Below are 25,212 nucleotides of genomic sequence, written 5' to 3' on the forward strand. Positions count from 1 at the left end.
CATATTTTGCCACCCATGCTCTAAGTACACCGAGTCATTCAAGGTCAAGAATGATCATAGTATCTCCCCAGCCAAATAAGTCTCCTGATGGGGAGCTACCACAAGTATAGGTTAGTGCAACCCACCTGAATAAAATCTTAGTGCACACAGTCTTCCTCAGTGCCAACTCTTTTACAAGTCGTGGTGAGCCACCATACTGAATACATTTTACTTTCTCTTCACTTCCATCACTTTTCTTTCCCATTTCCAATGAGTCCTGTTTCTTCACCAGCCTTAAATGTCTAGCAAACAGAGCCCTAAAAAGTTCACCCAGAATCCCTCTGTTACTTCCCTATCTCAGACTGTCACATATGATTAGTGTGGCTCCATGAGGTAAAGCCACACCAGCTTGCCCTGCCCCCCTCCAGTCATGAGTGGGGGGCTAATTATCCTATATATCCTTTGGTACTAATGGAGTACCTATTCAAAAACTTGCAACAGTTTCAAAAAAGGTAATATGCATCAATTCTGGATCTGGATGAAACAAATCTATGGGTTCTATATGCAAATTACTACAGCTATATTTAATTCCTAAAGCATTGGGGATCGGGCATGCTTTAATTTGAACTTGTGGCATGCTAAGGCCATGCCATGCAGCCCAGCATGCTACACATTTAAATTAAAGCACGATACAAACCAGCCACAAGGATGTTCCATGTTAAATTTATCATGGGATAAATGGCTGAATGTGTGGCATGTAGTAGTTTATTCAGTGATTATTATGTTAATTACACAATAAGTGTAATGCCTGCCAGAGCCCTTAGTTTAACAAATTAACAAACAAACATTTCTTAGTTTAATAGTATCCTTTTCAAATCTCCAATTTCAGAAATTTTAAATTGAAATAAAATATTAATCAAATTTATTTCTATATTGGCTTGCTAAGTAAAATCTACTCAAAACCTCAATTCTTCTTGTCTAAAAAAAATGTCTTAAAATATAATGCTCAGGGACACAGTCTACACATTTGCATGCAAAAACAGAGTGTGTATCTGCCTCTTCTTTTTGGGTACTGGACAGGGACATTACTCTCTTTCTTCAACCTGTTTGGGAACAGAAGCTTTTTTTGTGGGGGAGGAGGGAAAGAGGAGAATGGACGGGTGTTCTCATCCTTTGTCTCCCCATCTCTTTACTGCCATTAATTCCTTCATTGCTGCTCTGAACCCCATACCTCCTCATAAATGTCCCTGTCTTCAGCCTGCAGAATCCTATTTTAAAAGCCTTTATTTTTCACACCTAAGTAAATGCTGCTTTTGGATAGGCCATTTTTGTACTTGGGGTAAATATATGAGGAAGCGTAGTCATGTTTCACATGGGGACAAACTAAAGCCTAATAATTTACAAGCAGGAAACATGTCTGAAGTCTGAGAGCATTAGCTGCACCATCTCTTTAGCCAAAAAGAACTCCTAAAGGATGTTCACAACCATCTTTTTACATTCTCCTCATTCTGGAGCTTCTTGAAAGACCCCAGGAGGTAAGTGCTTACTCTCTTTCTCTCTTAAAACAAACGCTACACGTGTTCAACTCAACAGACTTCTGCTAAATATAAATTCCCACAGAGGCAGTGGAGTCAAACCCACATTCTATCAGGTAAGGATAGCAACACTATATCATTATCAAACCGTTCATGTGAATCACATTACCCCATTAACTAGCAAGAGTGCCTGTACTTTAAAGGGAAGTATTTGCCAACTTGCACAAAGCCCATACTCCTACAATACTTTCTTGTGAAAAGGAAAGGGCATGCCAGTGGAGAATAACTATGATTATATGTACACTATTCTTGACAAAGAGTCTTTCAAAAGAGTTTGAACTTTGTCTTTGCTATAGAGAGCTCACATTTTATTTGTTCAAGTATTCATTCTTAACATACTGTGAAACGGTATTTCCTGCAAAACTAAGAAATTCTTTAAGGCATTGTTCATTAGTTTGTACTAAAAGATTCCAGCTCAGTCACTAGAAATCAATGGAGTTACTCATGCATACACCAGGTCTGATTCTAACCTTTGAAATTAGCTTGTGCTACAGAGTTGGCTGGTGGGTAAATTAGTGAACAAGATGACAAACAGGAACATAATAGCTAAAACTGCTGCACACTAAGTGGATCCCTTCCTTTTTCCAGTGATTTGCAGGACTTAGATCTTTAGGGCAGGGATTAGCAACATCCAGCCAACAAGCAACTGGATCTGACTCATCGGCTTCAATGGTGGTCTGGTGGCAGGTGGTTTTGCCCACACTGGGGCTGGCAATGAGGAACTGCGCTGGAGGTGGACAGTGGGAAGCTGCATCCACACCACAGCCAGGCAGTGGGAACAAGCAACAGCAGGAAGCAGCAGTGGTGGTGGTGGCTGAAAAGGAACATTGACCCACCTTGCACCCGAGTTGGGTTGGCTGGGCCTATGGCTCTGAAATGTTGCTGACCGCTACCTTAGGGTATTTTATGAAGCTAAAGGAACATGAAAAAAGAACTCGTCTACATGGAAGACTATATTAATTGATGTCCATAAGTCACTTAAATATGTAAAGGACTGATGCTGAATACTAAAATATTATTAGGCAATAATACAGCATGCTAGCATTCTTGAATTTTTTTCAAAATACACAATATATGAACTGGGCCGATTCTGCAGAAGCCATTTGCTCACCACAGATTTTTAATATTTAAATTTTGTTTTAAAACATTATTCATGATGACTTTTAGTAGGATTCCTCCATACTTTTCCTAAAATTTACTGCAACTCTGCTACAGCTCTATAATTAATTCTTCTTGGGGAAAAAAGCCTGTCTAGCAACTTTCTGATACAATGGCAACTTCTAGCACTCCTCAAGTAACCAGTATGCGTTTATATCACATTGCATTGATTTACTATGCATTTACCTTGATATCCCAGTTCACTACTTTGTTTCCAGTTAACCTTCCATGTAAAAGATTTGTGGACAGGTCAAGGCAGATTGGAGTTCTGCAGGCCTTTAAGAGGAAGGGAAAAAAACAGCTTCAACGTAACTGCTGAAAAATTTAAAGTTTCTGAATTACTTGTATATATTTACATAAAATATATGGCATAATACAGTAAGAAACAAAATGGTATTGTAGTAACACTAAAGGCAAGACTTCAATGACATAGGATACCTAGAATATATTTTTATATTTTAAGAACATAAGTCAGAGATGTATTATTTGATATCTCTAAACTAATGACGGTGAATGCCAGGAAGAGCACTATGGGACAAATTACTCTAGATCACTCTAGACCAGGGCTGTCCAACTGGTAGCCTTCAGGCCATATACGGTCCCTGAAGGGTAGGCATGCAGCCTGTGGGCTCCTGCCTGGCTACCACCCACCCTCTCCCCAGTTGCTCCTCCTGTGGTGGCTGGGAGGGAAGCTGGAGTGCCCAAGCTATATTCATGGCAAAGTAGGAAACTGGACTGCCCACAGTGCAGCTGGCTGGTGCATGTAGTTGGGGGCAGGAGGGGTAGGCAGGGAGTAGTGCTGTGTAGCCCAACTCCCTTTCTCTTCCAGATGTACATGCCACATGCACAGTCATCCTCCCTCTCAGCCACACAACTGCACCATTCCTCCCTAGCTGTATGTGCCACACAGTAGGCGAGTAATCTGTGCATGTAGCATGGTGAGAAGGGGCTGCTGGAGAGCCTGCCTGGCAAATGGGACCAGCAGGGGGGAGGGGAGCCCCAGATGCCCAGAAGTTGGATAGCCCTGCTTTAGATAGTATACTTGGTTTAACGCTCTTCCTCTAATACATCCACTTCTGCCACCGTCAGAGAAAGTATTCTTGGATAGATAGACCAGTGCATCCAGCAAGGTACTTCATATGTTCTTAAGGTATGTCCACTTTTGGAATTACTGTCTAGAATGTGTCCTTAAAAATAAATCATGTGTTCATTTCTACCTTGGGTATATAGTGAAGGAGCACTTTACTGAGCAGATCTGCTACTTCAGATTCTTGGGGTTTCCATGGAGTCAAGCAGTTTGGACCTGTAAAATATTTTTAAAGAACACACTAGATCTTAATATTAGTGATATAAAATATATACATTACACACTGCTAAAGCTCCAGGACACCTTGAACCATATATCTGGTAGGGCTGTGCAAAGCTTTGGTCCCCAATTCAATTCAGCAGAGATCTGGCCCAATTTGGTGGCCAAATCTCCAAATTGGAATTGAATCAGAGGACCCTTTAATCTGTCGAAATTGAATCAGAACCCTGCAAATCGATTCTGAGAGATTCAGAATAATTTGACAATTTGGATATAGACACAGCTTTAAATGTTTTTTCTACATACCTCTAGGTAGCAGGCAGCTCGTGAACAGTGCAATTCTGGGACACAAGAAGCATCCCACAGAAGCGCAGGGGGTTCCCCAGCGTGCTCGGCAGAGACCCAGAAGTAGATCAGAAGCACTTTCTTTCCACTTCTGGGTCCCTCAGGGAGCACACTGGGGACCCTCCCCAAACCTCCCTGGCTCAGCGACTGGTGCCTCCTGAGTCTCAGAGGACACCCGGGATCCCCCTGAGCCCAGGGGGCACAGGGGGGCCCCCCTGCACACTCCCTGGCAGACCCGGGTTCACTGCCAAGCATGTGGAGAGCCCCCTCACACTCCTGTGGGATGCTCCATCCGCCCCAGCATAGCATCAATCACAAGCTGCGCTGGTACCTCGAGGTATGTAGAAAAAAACATTTAAAGCTGTGTTTATGTTCAAATGCTAATTCTCTGAATCTGCATCGAATCTTCAGATTCGGATTCAGCCAAATCGAATCTGGGACTGATCCAAATCAATTAATCGAATCACTGTTGCTGATTCAGGCCGAATCGGAATCCAAAATCAAACAGGGCCTATTTTGCACACCCCTAATGGTCATGTAGGCAAAGTCCCTCACCCCTCCTCAGTTTTTAAGATATGCTTGAAATACATTATCAAAAAGTTATGGAGAAAAAAATTCTCCTTTAATTGCTAATATAGTTCCTAAAGAGGAATCTTCAAAGATGAATAACTATCTTTAACTGACTTAAAGAGGGCAAGAAAATTGAACAGTTTCACTTACAAGCTAATATGTTGGGAAGTAATTTGAAAAGACTCATAGTTGGAGTTTATATACATTATATACATTTAACTTACAGCTAAAAATCGGAGGGATTTAGAAACTGAGCCAATAATTAATTATATCTATCTTCACAGAACTGTTATACCTGCACACTCTTACCAATATGATATATTCTTTAAATCAGTCCCATCTTTTTTTTATACATTTGAACAGCGTATAGTACAACGGAGTCCCGACCCATAACTGGAGCTCAGTAATGCTATCAACACAGTGACCACTTACCTGCTAAATATAATGCTTTCACCTGAGAGGGTTGGAGTGCTTCATGGAAGATGATAACTGACCCAAGCTGGCCCTCCAGTGATGTTGGACATCCCCATTCACTATCCTGGGTTCCTGCTGAGATCATCTTGGTGATCAGCTCTGGTTTTGTAAGTAGCCCACCCCAGCTTGCTGGGGAAAGAATCCCACCTAGTGATGTTCGATGAGGCAGAACAGGAGAGGAGAAAGGTGGGTCTGGTATTTGAGATGGAGGTGGAGTAGTTGTCCTCTGACCAGCTGAACCAATGCAACAAGAAGTAAATGGCTGGAAATGCAAGTGTAAGGAAAAAATAATAGTAAATAATGCTGCAGAAAAATATCAACTATCCCCAAGACTTCCACAAAAATCAATTATATAAAAATGGAATTAAGTTTAACTAAATCCAAGAAATATTGAAGGCAGACCTGTCTGACTGAAAAATTGTAGTGCCACTGTAGCCATGATGGTCCAGGCAAAATATAAGCAACATGATTTGTTTGGTAATATAATTTATGGGATTAACTACAGAGTTGGGATAGATGTTGGATAACCTTCAGGCACAAAATGGCCTTCCAACTTGTCTAACTTCTTTCCTTTAAATTTTAAAAGAGAGTAGTGATTTAACTTCATAATATTGTAATCCAGGTTTAACACTGACTTGTTCCACAAAGAGGAGAGACTACATTGACAGAACATCCACATATTTTATTTTTCTGTATCATTTGTTTTTATAAATCATGTTGACATTTTGTTGACTGGTGCTTTTTCAAGTGAATTTGATTCATGCCTGTAGAAATGATCAGATTAACACCACCATAAACTGTTGTCTCCTGTAAATATATCCACTAACCAAGGACAGCACAGATAACAGCCTATACAACATTACTCTCACTTTGAGTGCTAAAGTACTAAAGAGAACGACCTCTAACTGTGGGAACTATTTTTCTGTTGTGCACCATCAGAACATCTTCTGCTGCAAAACTGCCAAAAAGAGACACCATTGATGCTAACTGTGATAATGCTCAGTTGATTGCAGTAGGAAAAAAAACACATAACCTGGAATAAACTCCTTTTACATAGGCTGCTGAATAGGGATCAGTAAAGAATTCTTGGTCAACATTTATTTATTTTTTAAGCTGTATTTGAGATGATCCACTGCTAAACAAGAGACATCCTGGGGATGAGCTACACTAACCTAAATATTTTTAAACTGCAATAGCTGCTAATTGGTTTCTACCATGGTTTTTTAAATCACCAGCAAGCCATTTTCGTTTTAGTTCTCAGTTTTATTTAATATTTTTATAGGAGATAATTTTAGAAAATGGATAGATATGATGAGAAGGACTGACTTACTTCATTCATTGCAGGAAATCTGAGTGGGGCAGATACCTTCTGCTGTCCATTGACATAAATGTAGACAAGGCTTTGACCAAAGGGCCTTTTTCCAGGCACATGAACAATAGTTATATTGTGCTAGTTTAGCAATATAACAACAAGAATTAATTAGGACATTATTAAAAAGCAGTCAAATAATTCTATAACTACTCAACTGTCTCACTATGAAATGAATGACAAAAATCATAGCAGCAAATAAACTTTTATAGCATAATTCGAAGATGAGACTAAATACCAATCAAATACTTCTTTTAAAAAAAAAGTAATACAAAAATGCATGTATTAAAAAAAATAAAAGATTCCCCCACCCCCAAAAAAACTTGCTAAGGCTTTCTCTAGTCTCCTGATAATTTGCCAATATTTTGTTTAGTTGGGCAACATTTTAAAGGTTCTTTCTGTCAGAATTAGGAAGATTTTATTTCAGTCAAGGATTTCCTTAAATGTACATAAAAAGAGAGCTGACTCTTTTCATAATAATATAAGAGAATCCTCATATATAGGAAGGAAGAAGAATGGCAACATAGTAACACATTTGTATTTTCAAAGTCTTTGACTTGGAACTCAATTATAGTGTATAAACATAACAAGAGCCTAAAATATATCCCAGCTTCCAAAACCCATCCCAAAGATCCGCTCATTTGTGTATATCCTTCTTTAAAAAAGGAAGTCAAAGGCACACTTGTGTCACATGTAAGAATTGTTCTTGGAGAACTTAAATATCTAGAGCATTAGCATGATCATATCATAGATAATACACATAGTAAACATTACAGACCCTATCTAATTAACTCATCCAAGTATCCTCCCTGACATTAATATTCCGTGAGATTTAACGTTAAAAAGGACAGACACACAGATGTACACACAGAGGCTCTAAACAGTCTAACACAAACTAGAAAAATTTTTTGGCATAAATATACAAATAAACACATCTCTAAGAGCTAAATAAGTACAGACTACTTACATGGACTGTGCCCTATTCTTAGAACTGGAATTTGTCCTTATGCAATATAAAGATTAAAACTACTTGTTATTCTGTCCTAAACCAAGTGGGCTTAAGAAGCAGGTCTTACCCAGAGAGAGTCACAAAAACAATGGTCTGGTAGCATCACTGTTGCATACTCTCGCTTTGTGCAAACAGCAACCACCAGCACTCCAGAGTAGGTAATAAAGGCTTCAAACCCCATTCCACTTCCTGTAAAAAAGCTACAGAATGAAGGGAAAAAAAATGGAATACAGTGCAATAAAGTTTGGAAAACAATCTAGCTGCGCAATAATTCAGAATAAAACTTGCAAAAATAGGCACAGCTGAAACCATTCTATCACCACTAATGGACTATTTAACAAAAGGACTTTCAACGGGCCATTTCATTAAAACTAACAAAGAGAAGTCAATAGCATAGGTACAAGGAATACTAAACAAGCCAAAAGCATTCCACAAAATTTCTCAAAAAAGCTGGTAACCATCCCCCTCTTTTATATGATGGTGGACATGAGGAAGAGCATGTGCTCCAGCTACAGCACGGTTTGGCTAGAGGAGCCAGGCCAGGCTGGAGGGGTCAAGTGCAGGGACATCCAGGGCTATTAAGATAAGACTACCCTCCTTCCCCACCCACCCAGCAGCCCCACAGGGTACAGCAGAGTTTTGCTTAGGCACACAACTAATTTGTTATGCCTCTACGCCTGCCAGCTTAAGGTTTATCAGATAACCCTAATATATAGGCAGGCGTATATGACATCAGCCTGCTTGAGAACCACTGTGGTAAGCAGAGGCAGTACAACAGTGGTTCTCAACTGGGGATGCTGTCAAATTCAAAAAAGGTTTTGGAGGGAGGCTCTGACTGTAAAAAGGGTGAGAACTACTGATGTAGAGTTTGGGCTTTGGATGGGTTTTTTGATGCAAAATTTTGATACAGACAAAAGCCCTAGGGCTTGCCCTAAACTGGCAAACAAGTACTTTTGTGAGTACAGTTTATTTCGCTTGCCAAACCTACATAAGCATAAGCTATATCAGCAATGTACTTTTATACCAATATAAGCTTTATCTATAATAGGAAGGCTTGTTGGCTTTTCTTATGTTAAAACTCTAATGCAGTCTTCAAGACATACTAAGAAATACTGTCAGACTTGCAGCTGAGGTAATGTAAGTATTATTATGGAGCAGAGACATTTTGTCTATGATCATATTGCATTCTACCAATGCATAATCCTCCTACGAAATGAAAGCTACAACATGCACAGAGACCACAAAGCACGAAGATAGCAGTAAGGTCAGTCTTTTCATGCTTTAACTCAGTTGTAAGCTTAAAATAACAACAACAACAATCCTTAACCAGTGAGCAGACATATGGTATCACATACAATACACTAACTCCATCAACTCATTAGAAGACACAACTCATTGTGAATTCAGTTTAATGACCAATACTACTACTCTAGCATTATTAAACCCAAATCCAAATGCATCTCTTCAATCTTATGTTGTAATCCCATCAGATTTCAAAAACTGAAGGGGTCTGCATTTAAATATACAAGAAATGGTGCTGGGAGTTCAGCAGATGGCACTCTTCACCAAGTAGTGCTGTGCTCATAACCCAACATGTTATATGATGCTGTGCTACTGGAAAATGAGCATTTTAGATTTTCAAAAATAAAATCAAAGCCTGAACTTTCTGGTCATTAAAAAGGAAGGTATTATTTCCTGATAAAATTCACAAAAGAAGAGGGTTAACTCTGGTGTCCTGGCCAAGTACAAATTTAAACATTATCCTCTGCAATTCCAGCTGCAGTTTTCACTAGAACTAGCTGCATTTTATGACCTGTTAGACCCTATGGAAACATGTTAATACATGTTTACATGCCCAATAAGTGGTCCATTTCCCCCCTATTTTCACAGATAGGAAAAAGCATCCTGCAATCCTTGTGGGAGGCAGTATTTTAGCCTTCTGATTTAACCTGAATACACAGTTATAGAATTGGGTGTTTCTGTCCTGTAAGTCTGCATTAGTATTCCTGTAGCAAACTAAACTCTGAGAGTGGATGGATAAAGCAATCACTGTGAGATATACAAATGTGGTGAATCGGCATGTGTAAATCTTAAGTTACTTTCTGTTAAATCAGCTCATGATAATACATGATGAGTTTTACTTTGTGTTTTCAAGACAATCTGTGCCTGCCAGTCTGGCAACACCTTCCCATACTTGGGGCTGGAATAATTTATTCTGAAGGCCCTGGGACAACATAACAACTGCCATTTACAAACTCAAACAAAGAGTATTTTGGCATGAAAAATGCTATACAAATGTGAACATTAGTACCAAGTATGTAACAGGGAGTAGATTACCCACAACTGTTCTACCACACAAAGTAATCATTGCAAGTATACCTGTACAGTTGCTTCCTCTTGCCACCCTTGCTGCCAAGGCCAGGAGTTGCTTGGTCCTGATCGAGACATAGCCAAACATTGAAAGAAAAGGCAGAGCCTGGCCATTTATGAATAGGTGGCACAGCAATTCCTGCCATGCTATGGGATAAGTCAAAATATTGCAAGGCACTGTCCAGGCCCTGCTTCCGAGCCATTGCCAGAACTGCACGCATCACAGGGATGACATAAGGGTGAGGCTCTTTTGGTTCATCAGTTCTCAGCAGTCGTATTAGTTGAAGCAGTTCTTCAGAGCTCATTGACTGACTCCCCAAAGAACCTAGAAGGGCAATCATGTTCTCAGCACAAGTGCAGTGGAGGGCAGAGTGAAAGTTTAACGTCTCAATGATGCAGGTGACCATGTTTGCATTGACACACGTTGCACGGCTCTGCCTGTTAATACAGCAAATTCGCCTCAACCAATTTGAGATGAAGATCTGTAGGTCATGTGACTCTAGTTCTGGAAGCCACTGGATTAGCAGCAATAAGGGCTGGACATTACTAATGCCCAACAGTCCAACAGACATATGATCACCTTCAACAGCCTAGGAAAGAGCAGAGAACTCAAAAGGTGAGCTACTGTTCTACTGAAATAAAATAATGCTACAAAAAACTATCCAAGAGACGTAACCCTTCGGGTTAACGTTCAAAATAAGCCCATCTTACCATATTCATAAGTTCTTTCAGCAACTCCCGTGAGGGCTGACCCAGAGATTTGAGTACCTCATATATATGTGCATAACCAATACGCTCTTTAAAGACCTCCTGAAGATTAAAAAAGAGTTTCATTAGAAAAGAAGGCTCAAATGGCTTGTCTGCCTTAATGAGATTTAATCTAACAAAATACTAGAGCCAAAATAATTCAGGTGTTAGGATACCCTTTATAAAAATACCTCAGATCTTGATGCAACGCCTAGAGAAATCAATATAATTTGTTTTTTCTATAAAGTGGCTTCAAGAAGCCATAACTTAATGAAAGTTTTCATTCTAGCAGGCAAATTACAACAGAAGTATATCCTAAAAAGCAAGGCTACATTTCACTTACCACTACACCATAAAAAACTCCAATTTTAATATAACTGTTAATCATTACAATACAAAAATGTAACAACATAACCATTTTCATATATTTCCATATCCTTTCAAATTTATTACAAAACAATTTTCTTCAAGGTGAACTAGCACGTAAGCTGAAAAAACCAAAACAAGTACAGGTTCAGCACATGAAGTATTCAGTGACAAATCTGAATGAAATATTTTTCTGAAAGAACAACATTTGAGAAATGTGTGTAAATGGAAAAATATTTTAAAAATATTCTTAAAATTGGTTACTTTTACACTGAAAAACTCCTCTCAAGAACTATGAAACCTAAACAGGTACAAATCTCTATCAGTCAATGAACAGCAAATAAATCCTGCTAAATGAATACACTATTTCTGTATTGCTTTGATTGCTTTATGTACTAATGCTCAAAAAATTAAATGCATAAATATTTTAGCAGATGCAGGATTTTAGGTGATGTGCATATAGAACAGAGTGCATGTGTAAGAGGGGGAATATAGTATGCTGAAAATTTTCCACAAAAAATGTTGTAGGATCTAAATACTTGTCTACAATGCATCCATATAGCACCCAGGACTGCCACCACAAAGCATGCCCTGACCACTTATTCTTCCTCTACCAAATCCTATAAATAAGACAATATAGGTGTCCAGGGATGCTGATAATAAAACAACATTTCTTTAACATTTTATATTTAAAAAATGGAACAAGAAATGAGACGAGAGCTATCATAAACAGATCAGTGTATGTGTATACATACCTTAGCAGCTGGAGATTTGTGCATCACTGACGTAAGGGCTTGAATGGTAGAAACTGCCAAGCAGTCTAGCTGCCCCTGAAACACCTGACAGCACAAGAAACAAATATTAAAAACAAATATTAACTATAATTCTGCTTTGCTGGATACCCTGTGCACCTCAGTCAGGATCAAAAACAAGAGTTAAATTAATTAAACATGCTTCAAAATCATCATCCCATCAACATGGATTTCATTACAGCCCAACCTACAAGAGAGGATACATTATGATAGACAACTAGCGACATACTTCAGGAGAGGAGAAGCATTCACACACATTACAGATCAACAGTCTAACAGACAAACTTACAAGCTTTCCTCATGCTGTAATGGACAACCTCAAAAGGGAGGGAGGAAAAGAAATTAAATAAATTCTTTTAGCATATGTGCATTGCAGAACACTCAAGTTCTGCAATCAGTCCTTTAACCAGCTTGGGGTTGACAGATTTTCTTTTTAGTGCAGATTCCTGCACATCAGAGCAACACACAGAAGTGATAAGTTATACTAGTACAGTCTACTGATTTCATCAACTATCATATCACCCGGTGGTCAATACACTTCTTCCAGACCAACTGAGCTACAAATTCGTTCCCTTTTTTTTCTGTGAATATTTCTGAATCTTGAGATTTTTTGCATCTTGCTTTATGAACAGAAAATATTGTACCACTCTACCAGTAGGTCAATTTATATACCTGACTGGCAAAATGGCGCCAATGAACAGACTCCATGACAGCCACTGAAATAGTATCATATATCAGACATGTCTGGACAATGAGAAGTCAAAATGAGAAGACAACATTAGGTGAATAAATGTTTATATGTTTACCCTCACACTGAGTTTCTAAAAAAGCCCTGGCTATTTATCAGAATTAGATTTTCTAGACTGCAGTCCTTCCTTGCATTTAGCATTGCAGCATCTCTGATTCAGTAAAACCTTTTATGCTGATATAAGAAGCGATACAATAAGAATCTGCATTTGATGTTTTCCATTATGCTAATGGAAACTCAAAACAGGCTCTTCCCACCTCCCAGATTCAGCCTGTCCATTGTACTGTGAACATCTGTTCTTGACAAAACAAGCACAGAATCAGAATCAGAACATTAAATACAACCATAGAGATTCACAAACAAAGCCCCAGAACCCAATACACCACAGTGCTAAGAAAAAAAGCATACAAGAAAAAAGTGAAATCACCACCAGGTTGATAGTGTTGATATTTCAATTTTATTCATGTACTTCACCTTCCTCAGATTAAAAGCTGCACATCAGGGAATAAATGTGTTTTTGAAGTCTGCAATTTGAAGCCTATCTGTACAGTTAAAAGATTAGTTGTTAGTGATAACAAATACTCATCTGTGCAGCAGCATAATTTCATCCTGCTGCAGCAGTGTAAGGAGGATGGTTAAGGTGAAGTACAGGAATCATTTTTATCACTGACTGGACTGTGTCTGAACTTCAACTGAAGCAAAATGCGAGTTGTGTAGGTACCTGGTCCTCATTCATTTCTGTCAGTAATTTGTTGGCAAGGTCTTTTTCACTCTTGTCTGCCACTTTATTGTTAGCATTTAAAAACAGCTGTTAGAAACAGAGACAAAAATAATGGAAAGAGGAGCATTAAATAGTTGCCAGCAGCCAAAGCTGGGAAGGCTGCCATGAAATTATATTTCATATACAACCTGCAAAATCTTACACGGGTGAGCCACATGTATATTAGTCGTTTATTAATTCTTCTATTAATAAGGTTACACCAAACCATTGTTAAATATTTACTAGATTTTTTTTTTCAGAAACAGATCAACAGATGTCATTGCTGAGACAATTAAGCAGTGCTATTATAAATTGTTTTTGTTACTGACTTAGTGTTCTTAAATTAATGGAAAGCAAGATGCAGGATAGGAGGTTATCAGACTCCTACATTTTTTTTTTTAAAGAAAGAAGATTGGATAGCGTTAATAATGGGAAAGACACAGAGAAGCATACAGATGCCTCCTAGCTTTTTAATTTAGTTTTACTGTCTATAAGGAGCACAGGTACCAACTGCTATAGATTTCATAATCTTGAGGTAACAATGGCAGACGTTTTTCTGGGGATATAATCTTCAAGATAGGATGGAGAATGGTAAATTTTTCAGGAACTTAAACTGAGGGCTTGTCTTCATTACAGTCACAGCAGCTCTGAGGTCAACATTACCATGGCTAGACAGTCACTGATGCCCGAGATGACACAGGTATCTCTATGCCAGGGGTAGGCAACCTTTTCCAGCTGCAGGCCAGAATGATCCACCCTGGGTCAGCAGTGGGCAGAGGCACCAAGACCCTTCTGCCATTGCCACCACTCCTCTCTCCAGAGGCATAGGGAAATTGCCCACAGCCAGCACTTTTCCCACAGCAGCACAGGGAAAGCTCCCACAGCTGGTGTTTGTCCCTGTGGCACCATGAAGAGACGGCCTCACCGCTCCACCAAATGCCATCAAAAACCCAGGTCTGAAGACTGGATCTAAAGCTTCTGCAGGCTGTAGAGTGCTAACCCTTGCTTGTTGCAGTCATTTTTTCAGTGTGGCAATTTCTGCTCTTCAAATGACTGCAGTGGAGTCAAAACAAACAAAAGCTTTGCTCTCTTCTGCTTTTTCAGATTTGATGTTCAAGAGACTCTTAGAAATCCATGGGTTTCCTAATCATAAACTTAAAAAGGACATTTGGAAACACAGGAGTGCCAACTTAATGCAGAGAAAACACCCAACAGAAAACAGAGTTGAAAGAAACTATTTTTAAAAATCACTTTTTGTTGTACTCACTGGCCATGTGTGCTTTACTGTGGAGTAGACTAATTGGCTGCAGAGTAAAGCATCACCATCTACACACAACAGTATTAGCTATAGCAAACTAAATAACACTGCTTAAACATAGTACTATCGGGGACAGTACTATCTTATCGTGGAGTCACTGTAAAATAGTACTATCAGGGACAGTACTATCTTGCAGAGGAGAAATTAACTGTGATTAAACAGATGTGTAGATGTTGTGCCCAGAAGCAGTTTACTCTGGCTCAAACTGTTGCAGAGTTTATTGCCTCAAATTAACTGCACGTATAGACACACCCACTGGAAAGTATGCTCATAGTAAAGAATCTCACTCTGTATTCAAGGGCAAACACTGAACACACTCAAATATGCTACTTTGTATGACAGATGTGTCAGAACACATTTCAAAAACACAGATCACTTTGAAAGGCATTTGTCAAGATTAAATCAGTTAAATCCCTGGTGACACTGAAGAATAACTATAATATGTTTAGGAAGTTATAGCATTAGCAATTGGAGATAAAACCATGAGCAGAAAATAAGGACAGGTGTGACAAAAGAAAATGATTGCAATTTGTTATTGTGTGACTGTCCATAATAGTTCTGTAGAAAGGGGAAAAAAAATCAAATTTAGAAACTATATATGTATTAAAATGCTCATAAACAGTGCTCCCTCTGCCCTTAATTCTTTCACCCTGAAGAATATTAGCTTAAAAATGTTTTCTTCAGCAACCATACAAGAAGGCATAATGATCACTGCCCTTCCCCAAACCTATTCCTTTTTTAAGGAGGATACCTAATAACAAAGTTCTAGATTTGTGAAGTGGTAACATAAGATGTCGTTAGCATATAGATAAACCCCTCTCAACATCCAAGTACCACCTCCTTTTACCCAAATGTTACAGGTGACAGCCATAATTCTCAATTAAATGAGATATTAGATCAATCCCTAAACTGGCTGATCAATTCAGAGCTAATGTCTGGGTGCATAGCCAAAGCAGAATGAAAAGAAAGTGGCTCTGCATAAGATACAAAAGCTTCAGTTAAGGTTAAGTGAATTGCAGATAAAGAGGATTTGAAAAGCTGTAGACAATTTTGAGATAAGATCAGTAATATGTGCTGACTGCCCCTCCTAACACTCAACTTCTGGGAAAAACACCAACAGAAGTAAATTGTGATTCAGCTCCTATTCACTCTCCTCCATGAAAGCCTCTAACTGTCCAGACTTACAAGAGATAATTTATTCTAGTGTGTCAAATGCCATTCTGGTGTACTGATTCTATTATCCATAATAGGGCCATGCAAGTGAATACAGAAGTCTGGCAGATTGCCACAGATGAGAAAAAAAAGTATGTTTAACAAGTTCTGCCTGGCTGCCAAAGGTGTTCAGCACAAAAACTGCCAGCCTCAAACTGACTTAATCTTTGCAGTCTGGCTTTGAAGACAGTTGTACTGTATTTAGAAGGGAAAAAAAGTGTCATTGTCTTAGAAAAGGCTAAGTAGTACTGTATACAAAATGTCAATACGTAAGAACCACTTCAGTATGAAAGTAGTGAAAATTACAGGGTGCATCTACATGTGCACATTTACTGCACAGTAACCTGAAATTACTGTGCAGTACAGGCACGCATCTACATGTGCATGCCTCTGTCACGCAGTAACTATGACGACTTACGCCGACTTGCATGATGTAAGTATCAAATTTATGCCTGATTAATTACTGCATGGTAATGCACATGCAGACACCTTACTGCGCAGTAACACTGTGCGTGTGGACCAACTTGGGACTAACTATAGTCACAAGCTAGACCACACACAATGTTAATGCTTTTTAAATGCCTGCACATGTAGATGGTGGCCTATTTCCATTTACTGCGAAGTAATGCACTTAGACATGCCCACAGGGTATGATTCAATTGTCTGGTGACAATTTTGTATAGTGAAACACACGCACAAAAAAATAAAACCGGCTACTCCGGTTCTCCCTGAAGTCAATACAACTTCAACCCTAGAAGTGAGCTAGTGTCCACATGAATCAGCTAATCACCTGTAGTCTGATAGTTTAAGAATCAGGCTAGAAACTAAATAATTATTTTACAGAAGCCTAGTAAAGAGTGAAAGGAACAGAAATGAGTATGTTCCTAGAGGGACGCTGAAACAATATGGAAAGACCAAACAGTATTTTCAACCAGAAGTTAAAACTGCAAATACTATGTAAAACCCCAGTATGGTTCTCCTGAAGGCATCTGGGATTTTGCTTTTCATTAAAATACATCACAGCTAACTGAGACAATACTTAGTACATGGACATTGTATTTAAAATACTTCCTAATAATAAACTAGAGGAAACGTTGGACAATAATTCACATATTGTGGCTGGCATTAAACTATTTAAAAAACATTCAATACAGACACATCAACCGAAAAAATACAAAACTCTTAAAAGGTTCATAGTGTTTATTTTTGCCCATTTTTGTTGCAGGAAAATGAATCTTAGGACAGCATAATAACTTCAGTGGCAGGCACTGGCTTACAATTAATTGACATCTGGGATTAATACTGGAACTGCATAAATATTCATGTCCCATCTAAAAGAAGACAGCATCCAAGGGGAGCATTTTGTAACAGCTTAGGTTAATTTATATAGTTCAGCTATGTTGAAATTGCAATCAAGTAGTTTGAAATATTTGCAACTGAACACCAGACTGGATAAAAAAAATTTTTAAAAAAACCACACAAAAAATGTATCCCTAAAATTAGAATTCAGTCCTCCATCTGGTAAGCGTTATAAGCAACTTCTCAGTGACATACTCATAGCAGGAAAGATCAATTCCGATACCAAACTAAAAATGTAAAGAAAGCTAAAATTGCACACATCTATTAAGCAGTCTCTGCTTCAAATGTATTTAGAAGATATGGAGCATGTCTACTACATAAAATTCTAATTATTCAAAACTTTTGAAACATTCTCCAAGACAATGGTAATAAACAGACCCAGGACTTGATTTTGTTCATGTGTGTACTCCGTAGAATTTTGTCTAATTTAGAATGAATTACAAAGGTATTTAATGTAGCTACACTGTCACAAGAAGCACTTTGTTACAAGAAAGAATATATTCTTAATAATAGAAATTTACCTTGCAGTTCTGCAGGAGGCGGATGAGATGCTCAAAGCAGTTACTGTTAAGGAAAATTGCCTGTAGAACAGGCCTGTCTGTGCAGTCTAACATGGCTGTGATGGTGTCTATAAAAATAAAAAAATACATCAGACAAGTAGTACATTAATCTTTTAATTTGCTTTCCTTAAAATATCCATTTGATAAAAAAGAAAAACACATAGCACACAAAATACATTGTATTACAAACTACAGTCAAATATTATTAATGTTTTGATGAAAGTAAGTGAATTGGTGCATAAACCAATAAGTCTAGAGAACATTTTAATGTAGCAGAAATGAAGTTTCAGCAACCAAACATCTTCAATTGCCTTTGGGTTCGGATTAAAATCACTGTTGTTTACAAGCATAAAGCAGCATGTTTTTTGTATTTAACGCATATGCTCATATTTGCTTCCTCATTAGCAAATCATGCCTCAACATTACAGTGCAGTCCTATTTTGCCAGCATCGTGTATCATCTCAATCTTCTCTCAAAATACTGAGAAAATTAAAAGTGCTTGGGGCTAGAGATGTTTTAGTTTACATTTTCACATTCTGCTTCAACAACTTAAAAAAATTAATACCAACCAAATAGGTTACAATAAATGGTTTTAAAGCTATTGTCTTAATGATTCCTTTTACAACACTAACAACTTCAAAACCTTAATAAAGTATATGATACACCAGTTATTCTTGTATCATGGGACAAAAATTAACCGCAGTCTTTAAAATACTATTGCACATAAGCTGTTACCAAAGGCTAGCATACACGCAGACCAGTTAATCTTTATTTTGTATTTTGGGGTTCTTGCACCTAAAAGATTTTTACTGTAACATCCTCATGCCAAACTTTAATGAAGTCTTAATTTTTTTTCACTTCTTTTCTTGAAAAAGCAAAATGGAATGTGTCTGAATCAATTTAAATTATAAGGCAATATTCTGTTTCATATAACAATTATATTTCTACTTGTTTTATTTCTTTTTTAAAAAATTAACTAAGCAGATTTGGAGGAATTACACGGATGTATCACTCACTGAGCATTTGGATCTGTAGTGCTATAAATCTGCTCTCCCACTGTCTAGATCTTCTTGGGTTAGGCAAAGCTGAATGGTCTGAATTAAGTAATTTGAAATAGTTCTCCAATATGCTACTGGTCTCAACTTGTCGCTGGTCTGAACTGCTGGTCAGAAGGATATGCACTACTTCTGTCAGGCACTTAAGAGTCAGCTCTGCCTTCCTATTCACTTCCTCAGGGTTCCTATCATCCCAGGTATCACAGTCTGCCAAAACACACATCAAGACTTCCATGGTGGCAGGAGATATCGCCTGAAGAGCATTTCTCTGAAATACATGATAAAAACAATTGTACCTTAAATCAAAAGCATCAAGTCCCTTCCAAATAGTTACAATGACAATTCTGATTTCTGAATTCCCTGACTTAAGTACTTTGAACTCTACTAAAAATGGTACTAATAAGATCACTGTTAGAGTACCTCAATATTCAACTTTGATTCTGTTGATCACCATAGGTTATAGGTCAAATCCTGGTCCTCTTATCACTTGATTAGAACTATTAGCTTCAATAAGAACATTTATGGGAAAAAACAGGGTTTTCGTCTATATAGCATGAGTACATAATGTACATAAAATGAAAAAAACCTGTTAATGAATGGACTTACACTCAGATTATTGATACATGTATACAAGATCACCTAAACAAAACAAAACAAGTCAACATGCTGAACAAAATTTTCAAAAAATCTAACATGTATGTGCACGAGTGACAAGGCAAACCAAGCAACTGAAAACAGACCTATTTGTATATGCCATTTTAGATGTGTGTGCACACGGTATTTTGGGGAGTTTGTTTTGTTAGTTTTATTTTAATAGGTTACATTTTTATAAATTATTTTGTCTTACTGTAAGATGCTCTGAAACTTTGTTTGCAAGAGGGACATATAAATATAATAAACATATAAATAAATAGTATTATGTGCAACTGCACATCAAATAAGCAATAAACACTCCTGGCATTCTTATACAATTTTGAAATTGTTGTACTATATGTAATGTGGATGATTAATGCTCCCTCCAGATCTCAACGTCTACATTTCTCTACCCCTTTCTTTGGTTTTACATTAATATTCTTCAGTCAAAGGGTTATTACAAGTTTCAAGATTAAATGGAATCTTATTTTAGTTATAGTTTCATCATTTTTGTACCCCCCACAATTTTTGTAGGACAGAGTACCATATTAATGTGGTTATAATGCTTCCAGCACTCAAGTTCACTCTTTCTGAGCTACTTTAGGAACCTTTGCACAGGACTGCACTGTGCCATATAGATATTCTCAAATGTCTTCTGGTAACCTTTTACAGACTAAATTGGATAGAACTCAAATTGGTATTAGTCTGCCAACAAAGATAATATGTTCTTACAATTTGCAGTCAGATTTTACTAGACCAGAGTTGCACAGAGAAAATAAAACTTCCAAAAGATAATCAATTACTAAAAAACAGCAATGGTGCTTACTCGTGGCAAATTCTCTGATGCTTAGAGAACAGCATTTTTCCAAAGATTACCCCAAAAATTTCTCACAGGGTGTTCGCATCTAAATCAAATACAATTCAGGGATTTGTATAATTCTTAGTCTTCCTCACTTATTCTTTTAATGCCACTTACACTACCTTAGCACAAGCCTCAATGAAGCACAGGTACACTTCAAAAGCCTTCCTCTGAAATATTAAACTTGATGATTTAGTGGAGGCCTATTGCATTTGCAGTCTATTCTTATATTCTCTTCTAAATTTCTTGGCACGTGGTCACACACAAGTAGTCCTCTAGGTTAGAACATTATGCTCACTGTGCCAACAGAGAAAATCATGTTCTTGGTCCAGCAGAGGTATTTTACTGACTCACGTACAATTTGACTCAGTCTACTGACAATCTTGTGCTTTGAGAATCTATAGTTTCCAATCAATGAGAACCTCCCACTGATACAGTTACCCCCTAAATCTGAGTACATACACATAAGCTACATCTATTTGTATACTGGGATTTAATGCATCATTAGACTAGAACTGTATGGACTGAACAGTTTCAAATAATTTCCTGTACCCTTTCTTGTCACATGATAGTTTAAAAGTATATGCACTATGTACAAACACACACATGCAAGCTTACACCGTTGCATGTATATAAAGCATGAAGCAATTTCCAACAGCAAGGAAGTGTTAATATACCACCTAGCACAATGAGCCTCCAATCCTTGTAAGGCAAGTGAAGAAATAATTCACATTTAAGTGTGGATAGTCTTCTTTTCTGCAATAAGTCTTTGTATATTGATGAATACCCTATAAAACCAAAACTATAGATCTTATATGTGGAACAGAAATTGAATTCTACAGGTTTAAGTTAGTTAATAACAGTTTCCAATATTGTCCTTACCTGTCCGCCAGCCACAATAGCTCCAAAGAGATGTAGCAGGCAGCATTTAAGGCTTTCCTTAAGATGCTCACTTTCTTGAAAGCATTCTGTTTGAAATAAAAGGAAAAGTAATTTGCATATCCCAAAATAAGAAAACATTGCAATATCTTCCCTTCAAAGAAAATAGAAGCACAACATAAAATCTTCATTCTTTGTTACAGAGAAGCTTTTAAAAAGTTTCACCAATATACTACCAGACTTGCTTAAATCCAAGACAAGGTTTTTTTCCTGCAGTTCAGCATTGGGGTTGGGGGGTAGTCCATTGTCTTGATTGGAGTACAAGGGGGGCATTACTGATAGTACTACAATAGTTCCCCTGAAATCAACAAAGCTACATGTCTACTTCATCTGATGATCTATACTAAAATTTCTAATTAGATGCTTACTTCATTCTAACTCTGTTAAAAATATGCAAGGACTCCTGCAAACAGAAATGTATTCAAACATATAAAGTCTAATCCAAGGTACAAATTCTCTCCCTGACTTCAGTGCAGCTATGTTAAGCACCCATTGCCTATTGTTGTTACATGCAAAGTTAATGGGACAAAACCCTTGTTGACTCCAATAGTAGTAAGCACAGGCCCATAATCTTCCGGGCAATAGTTTCTTGAAAGTTAATTGTCCTTCATCTTTGTTTGTACCATACCCGACATAAACCATTTACAAATAGCCTTAGGAATTTCTCTTAGCAATAAACATTAACCTGGAAGTTGTTGCTATAGCAATAACCTATATAGCTTCAACTAAAGCCACAATGGATTATTATGTTTGGAATTAGTCCCTGAGAAACTTTCAGTAACAACACAAGCCAACACTGTTAAAACGTCATTTTCACAAAGCTTGAATAGTCACGCAAAAGGTAGAAATGAAAAAACAAAGAAAAAAGAAAAAGTGCTATAGTCTAGTAATTACATCTGTGCCCAACTAAATGTTTCTGTGCACACAGTAAAAAATTTCTGTGTGCATTACCCCACTTCAAAAGAATATGGAGAAATAGCTACCATTTTTTTTTCGTATTTCTCATTCTGTGCACTCTCTCAAACTCTTAAAACTAGTGTATGTTGCCACATAGGAAAAAATTACCTATAATCATTTCCAAAAGATAAGTCTTTAGAATAGAACCCCACCCTTAAATAAGTAATTTGTGCTCATGACCAAGCTGATATCCCTAAGCCTTCTGCTATATATGCAAATTACTACTATTAACCACTTGGGAGCCATAACAGGTACCCAAGTTTCTTTTCAGCCTTTTAGGAGAGATATAGAAACACAGAAGTGCTTCATCTATTCAAGGAAGGCTGATGGATGCTTAATGACCTGGACAACAGCTAAGATTTGTTTACAAGAATCTGTTTACTTTGCTACCAGAAAGAAATGTCACAGGAATGTTTATTGTTGTCCCAATCCATAATAGCAGGAAAGTGCATGCTTAAACCTCAATAACTTCAATGGAACTTAAGCACTTGCTGTAGCACTGTTGTGAACAGAGATAAATTTCTCAAAGCTGGGACAAAAGGAGGGAAAAAGCACCCACTACTCACGTTTCCTTTTCTCACAATCATATAAAGGATATAAATATTTTCTTCTTCACAGATGCAGCAAAAAGGGTTTCCACGTAACATGATAAGCTGATTTGTATAAGGCAGTGGTTTTCAAATTTCTTAATGTCACAGAACTCTTTCACATCACTTCTTCTACCATGGACCCCCTACCCCCGGCTGCCTGGGCCATGTGAGCTGACGCAGAGCCAGATGACCCAGCCCAGCAATAGAGCTGCACTGCCTCCTGGCCTGCTATGGCTGGTCTGTTTGCAGAACCCCTGATGATCTATTCCACAGAACAGTTTGGAAACCACTGGTACAAAGGATCGTGAAAACCCTGTTTTAGAAGGCAAAAATAAAAATCAAGACTTGATCCATACCTATATTTCTCAGTACAGCTACATCAGTCTTAAAAATAAGCCCTAAATCCCTAAACCAACACACCTATCTATCTATGCTGGCAAGAGTCCTAATGTGAATGCAGTTACACCACCACAATCTACTTTCCTAGAATACTTATTTCATTCAGGGAACTGGTACAAACTACACCCGCAAAAAACTCTTTCAATGATATATGCTGTAAAACCATTAGGAAGTTCTGCCTATATAGCTGTACTGAAAACCATTTAGGCTAAATACAGACACTTGGGGAGATTAAATCAGGTTCAAAATGGCTGCCCAGTTTAAACCTAGCACGTCCCAGTGCTGACCCAATCCAGTGACTGGCAATCCGTCTAAACCGGTAACTGTACAGAATTTCCATCTACACAAAATTGTCTTAAAATTGCAGAACCTGGTTTAAGATAAACTTGATATATGTAGTATCAAACGTATTTTATTTTGGACAAACCAGGGCGTAGAACTTCTGTACCCTTTCCCAGCACAGCCCTGGGACTCGGAAAACCCAGCCACTAACCCAAGTCCCTGGGCTGCTCTTTTCATCCCCCTTCCTCCCCCTCTCCCACACTGGGCTAATTTTTGCCCCCCAGCCCCTTCCTCCTCCCCTCATGGTGCAAGCCCTCCCCTCCCCTCCCCCAGCAGCCTGCTGCACACCCCTCCCCCCGCTAATCCCCCATCCTGACTTACCTGATATCAGGCAGCCATTTTTAACTGATTTAACTTCCCCCTAACATCCCAAATGTCTGTACTTAGCCTTCATGCATAGATAAGCCCTAAAGACGACACCAAACAGACTCAGGGTGTGTACACACAATCAAACCATCCAGCACAGCTCTCCCAGATTTGTTTTCCTGAGAGAAAAACTGACCTGTACAGAAGTTCAGACAGAGAAGCAAAGAGTCTTCAGTACAGATGCTGGACAGGGAGGGGGTCATGCAGCATGCAGCCCAGCAGACAGCTTTGCCATAAAGGTGCACTGATACATCAGGCCGATATCAGATTGGCACTGATATAAAGAAAATTGATTGCACCAGAAATCAGCCTGATGTGGCTAATAATTTGGCCGATAAATGCCTGTACATTCATGCAGCCGCAGCACAGCATGCAGGCAGTTAGGAGCACAGCCTGGCAGGTTGAAGAGCTGCCTGCAGCTGGTAAGTCTGCTGTGGTAGATGGGGAAAGGAGAAGGAAGTGGTGTGGGGGGGCAGATCAAAGCCCTTGCGGTGAGGGAGGAGAGGGCTGGGGCTGCCCACCTGGGGCGGGGCAGGGCGGAGCACAGGATGGATCTGCAGCTCATCTGGGGGGCATGGAGTGGGGCTCCTGCTGCTGCATGCACCCTAGGAGGGCACAGGGGGTGGGGGGACTTGTACCCTGGATCTGCATGGGATGGGGGGCAGGAGGGGAAGTAGGCTGGGCTGCAGCTGCAGGCTGGGGTCAGGGCTGTGTTAGGCTGTTCCCTGCGTGTGGGGGGTTGCACTCAGGGTAGGTGGTGGCGGCAGCACTAGGAGGAGGGTTACAGGGGTGGGCTGCAACCATGCCAAATTTCACCGTAGCTGCCCCAAAACCCTCCACCCAATGCCACTGCCACCCACCCAGAGCAGCCCCCATATGCCAGGAAGAGCCTGGCACAGCCCCAACTCCAGCTGCAGTCCCCTCCTTGCCCCCCACGGAGTTCCGGGGCACACCCCCCCCCATGCCCTCCCAGGGTGCACGCAGCAGCAGGAGCCACCCCCACCACCCCACAGAC

General features: G+C 38.9%; 1 protein-coding gene across 2 annotated transcripts in view; it reads right to left on the reverse strand.

Moving 5' to 3' along the window:
• Positions 1–25,212, reverse strand: part of NBEAL1 (neurobeachin like 1) — a 166,548-nt gene that overhangs the window by 93,339 nt on the left and 47,997 nt on the right. Inside the window, exons 7-18 of one of the 2 annotated variants that reach the window (XM_019523491.1) lie at positions 21,487–21,572; positions 19,074–19,380; positions 18,019–18,125; positions 13,570–13,656; positions 12,044–12,127; positions 10,887–10,985; positions 10,185–10,765; positions 7,873–8,005; positions 6,758–6,877; positions 5,386–5,689; positions 3,950–4,035; positions 2,919–3,008 (exon numbers count right to left, since the gene is read on the reverse strand). In XM_019523491.1, the coding sequence (XP_019379036.1) occupies positions 2,919–3,008; positions 3,950–4,035; positions 5,386–5,689; positions 6,758–6,877; positions 7,873–8,005; positions 10,185–10,765; positions 10,887–10,985; positions 12,044–12,127; positions 13,570–13,656; positions 18,019–18,125; positions 19,074–19,380; positions 21,487–21,572 (2,084 nt within the window). The remainder of the gene's footprint in view (positions 1–2,918; positions 3,009–3,949; positions 4,036–5,385; positions 5,690–6,757; positions 6,878–7,872; positions 8,006–10,184; positions 10,766–10,886; positions 10,986–12,043; positions 12,128–13,569; positions 13,657–18,018; positions 18,126–19,073; positions 19,381–21,486; positions 21,573–25,212) is intronic. The other variant, XM_019523492.1, reaches the window with a different exon arrangement.

The sequence above is a fragment of the Gavialis gangeticus genome, unplaced genomic scaffold, assembly GCF_001723915.1.
Source record: "Gavialis gangeticus isolate Ggan-Ray unplaced genomic scaffold, GavGan_comp1, whole genome shotgun sequence".
Taxonomy (NCBI): domain Eukaryota; kingdom Metazoa; phylum Chordata; order Crocodylia; family Gavialidae; genus Gavialis; species Gavialis gangeticus.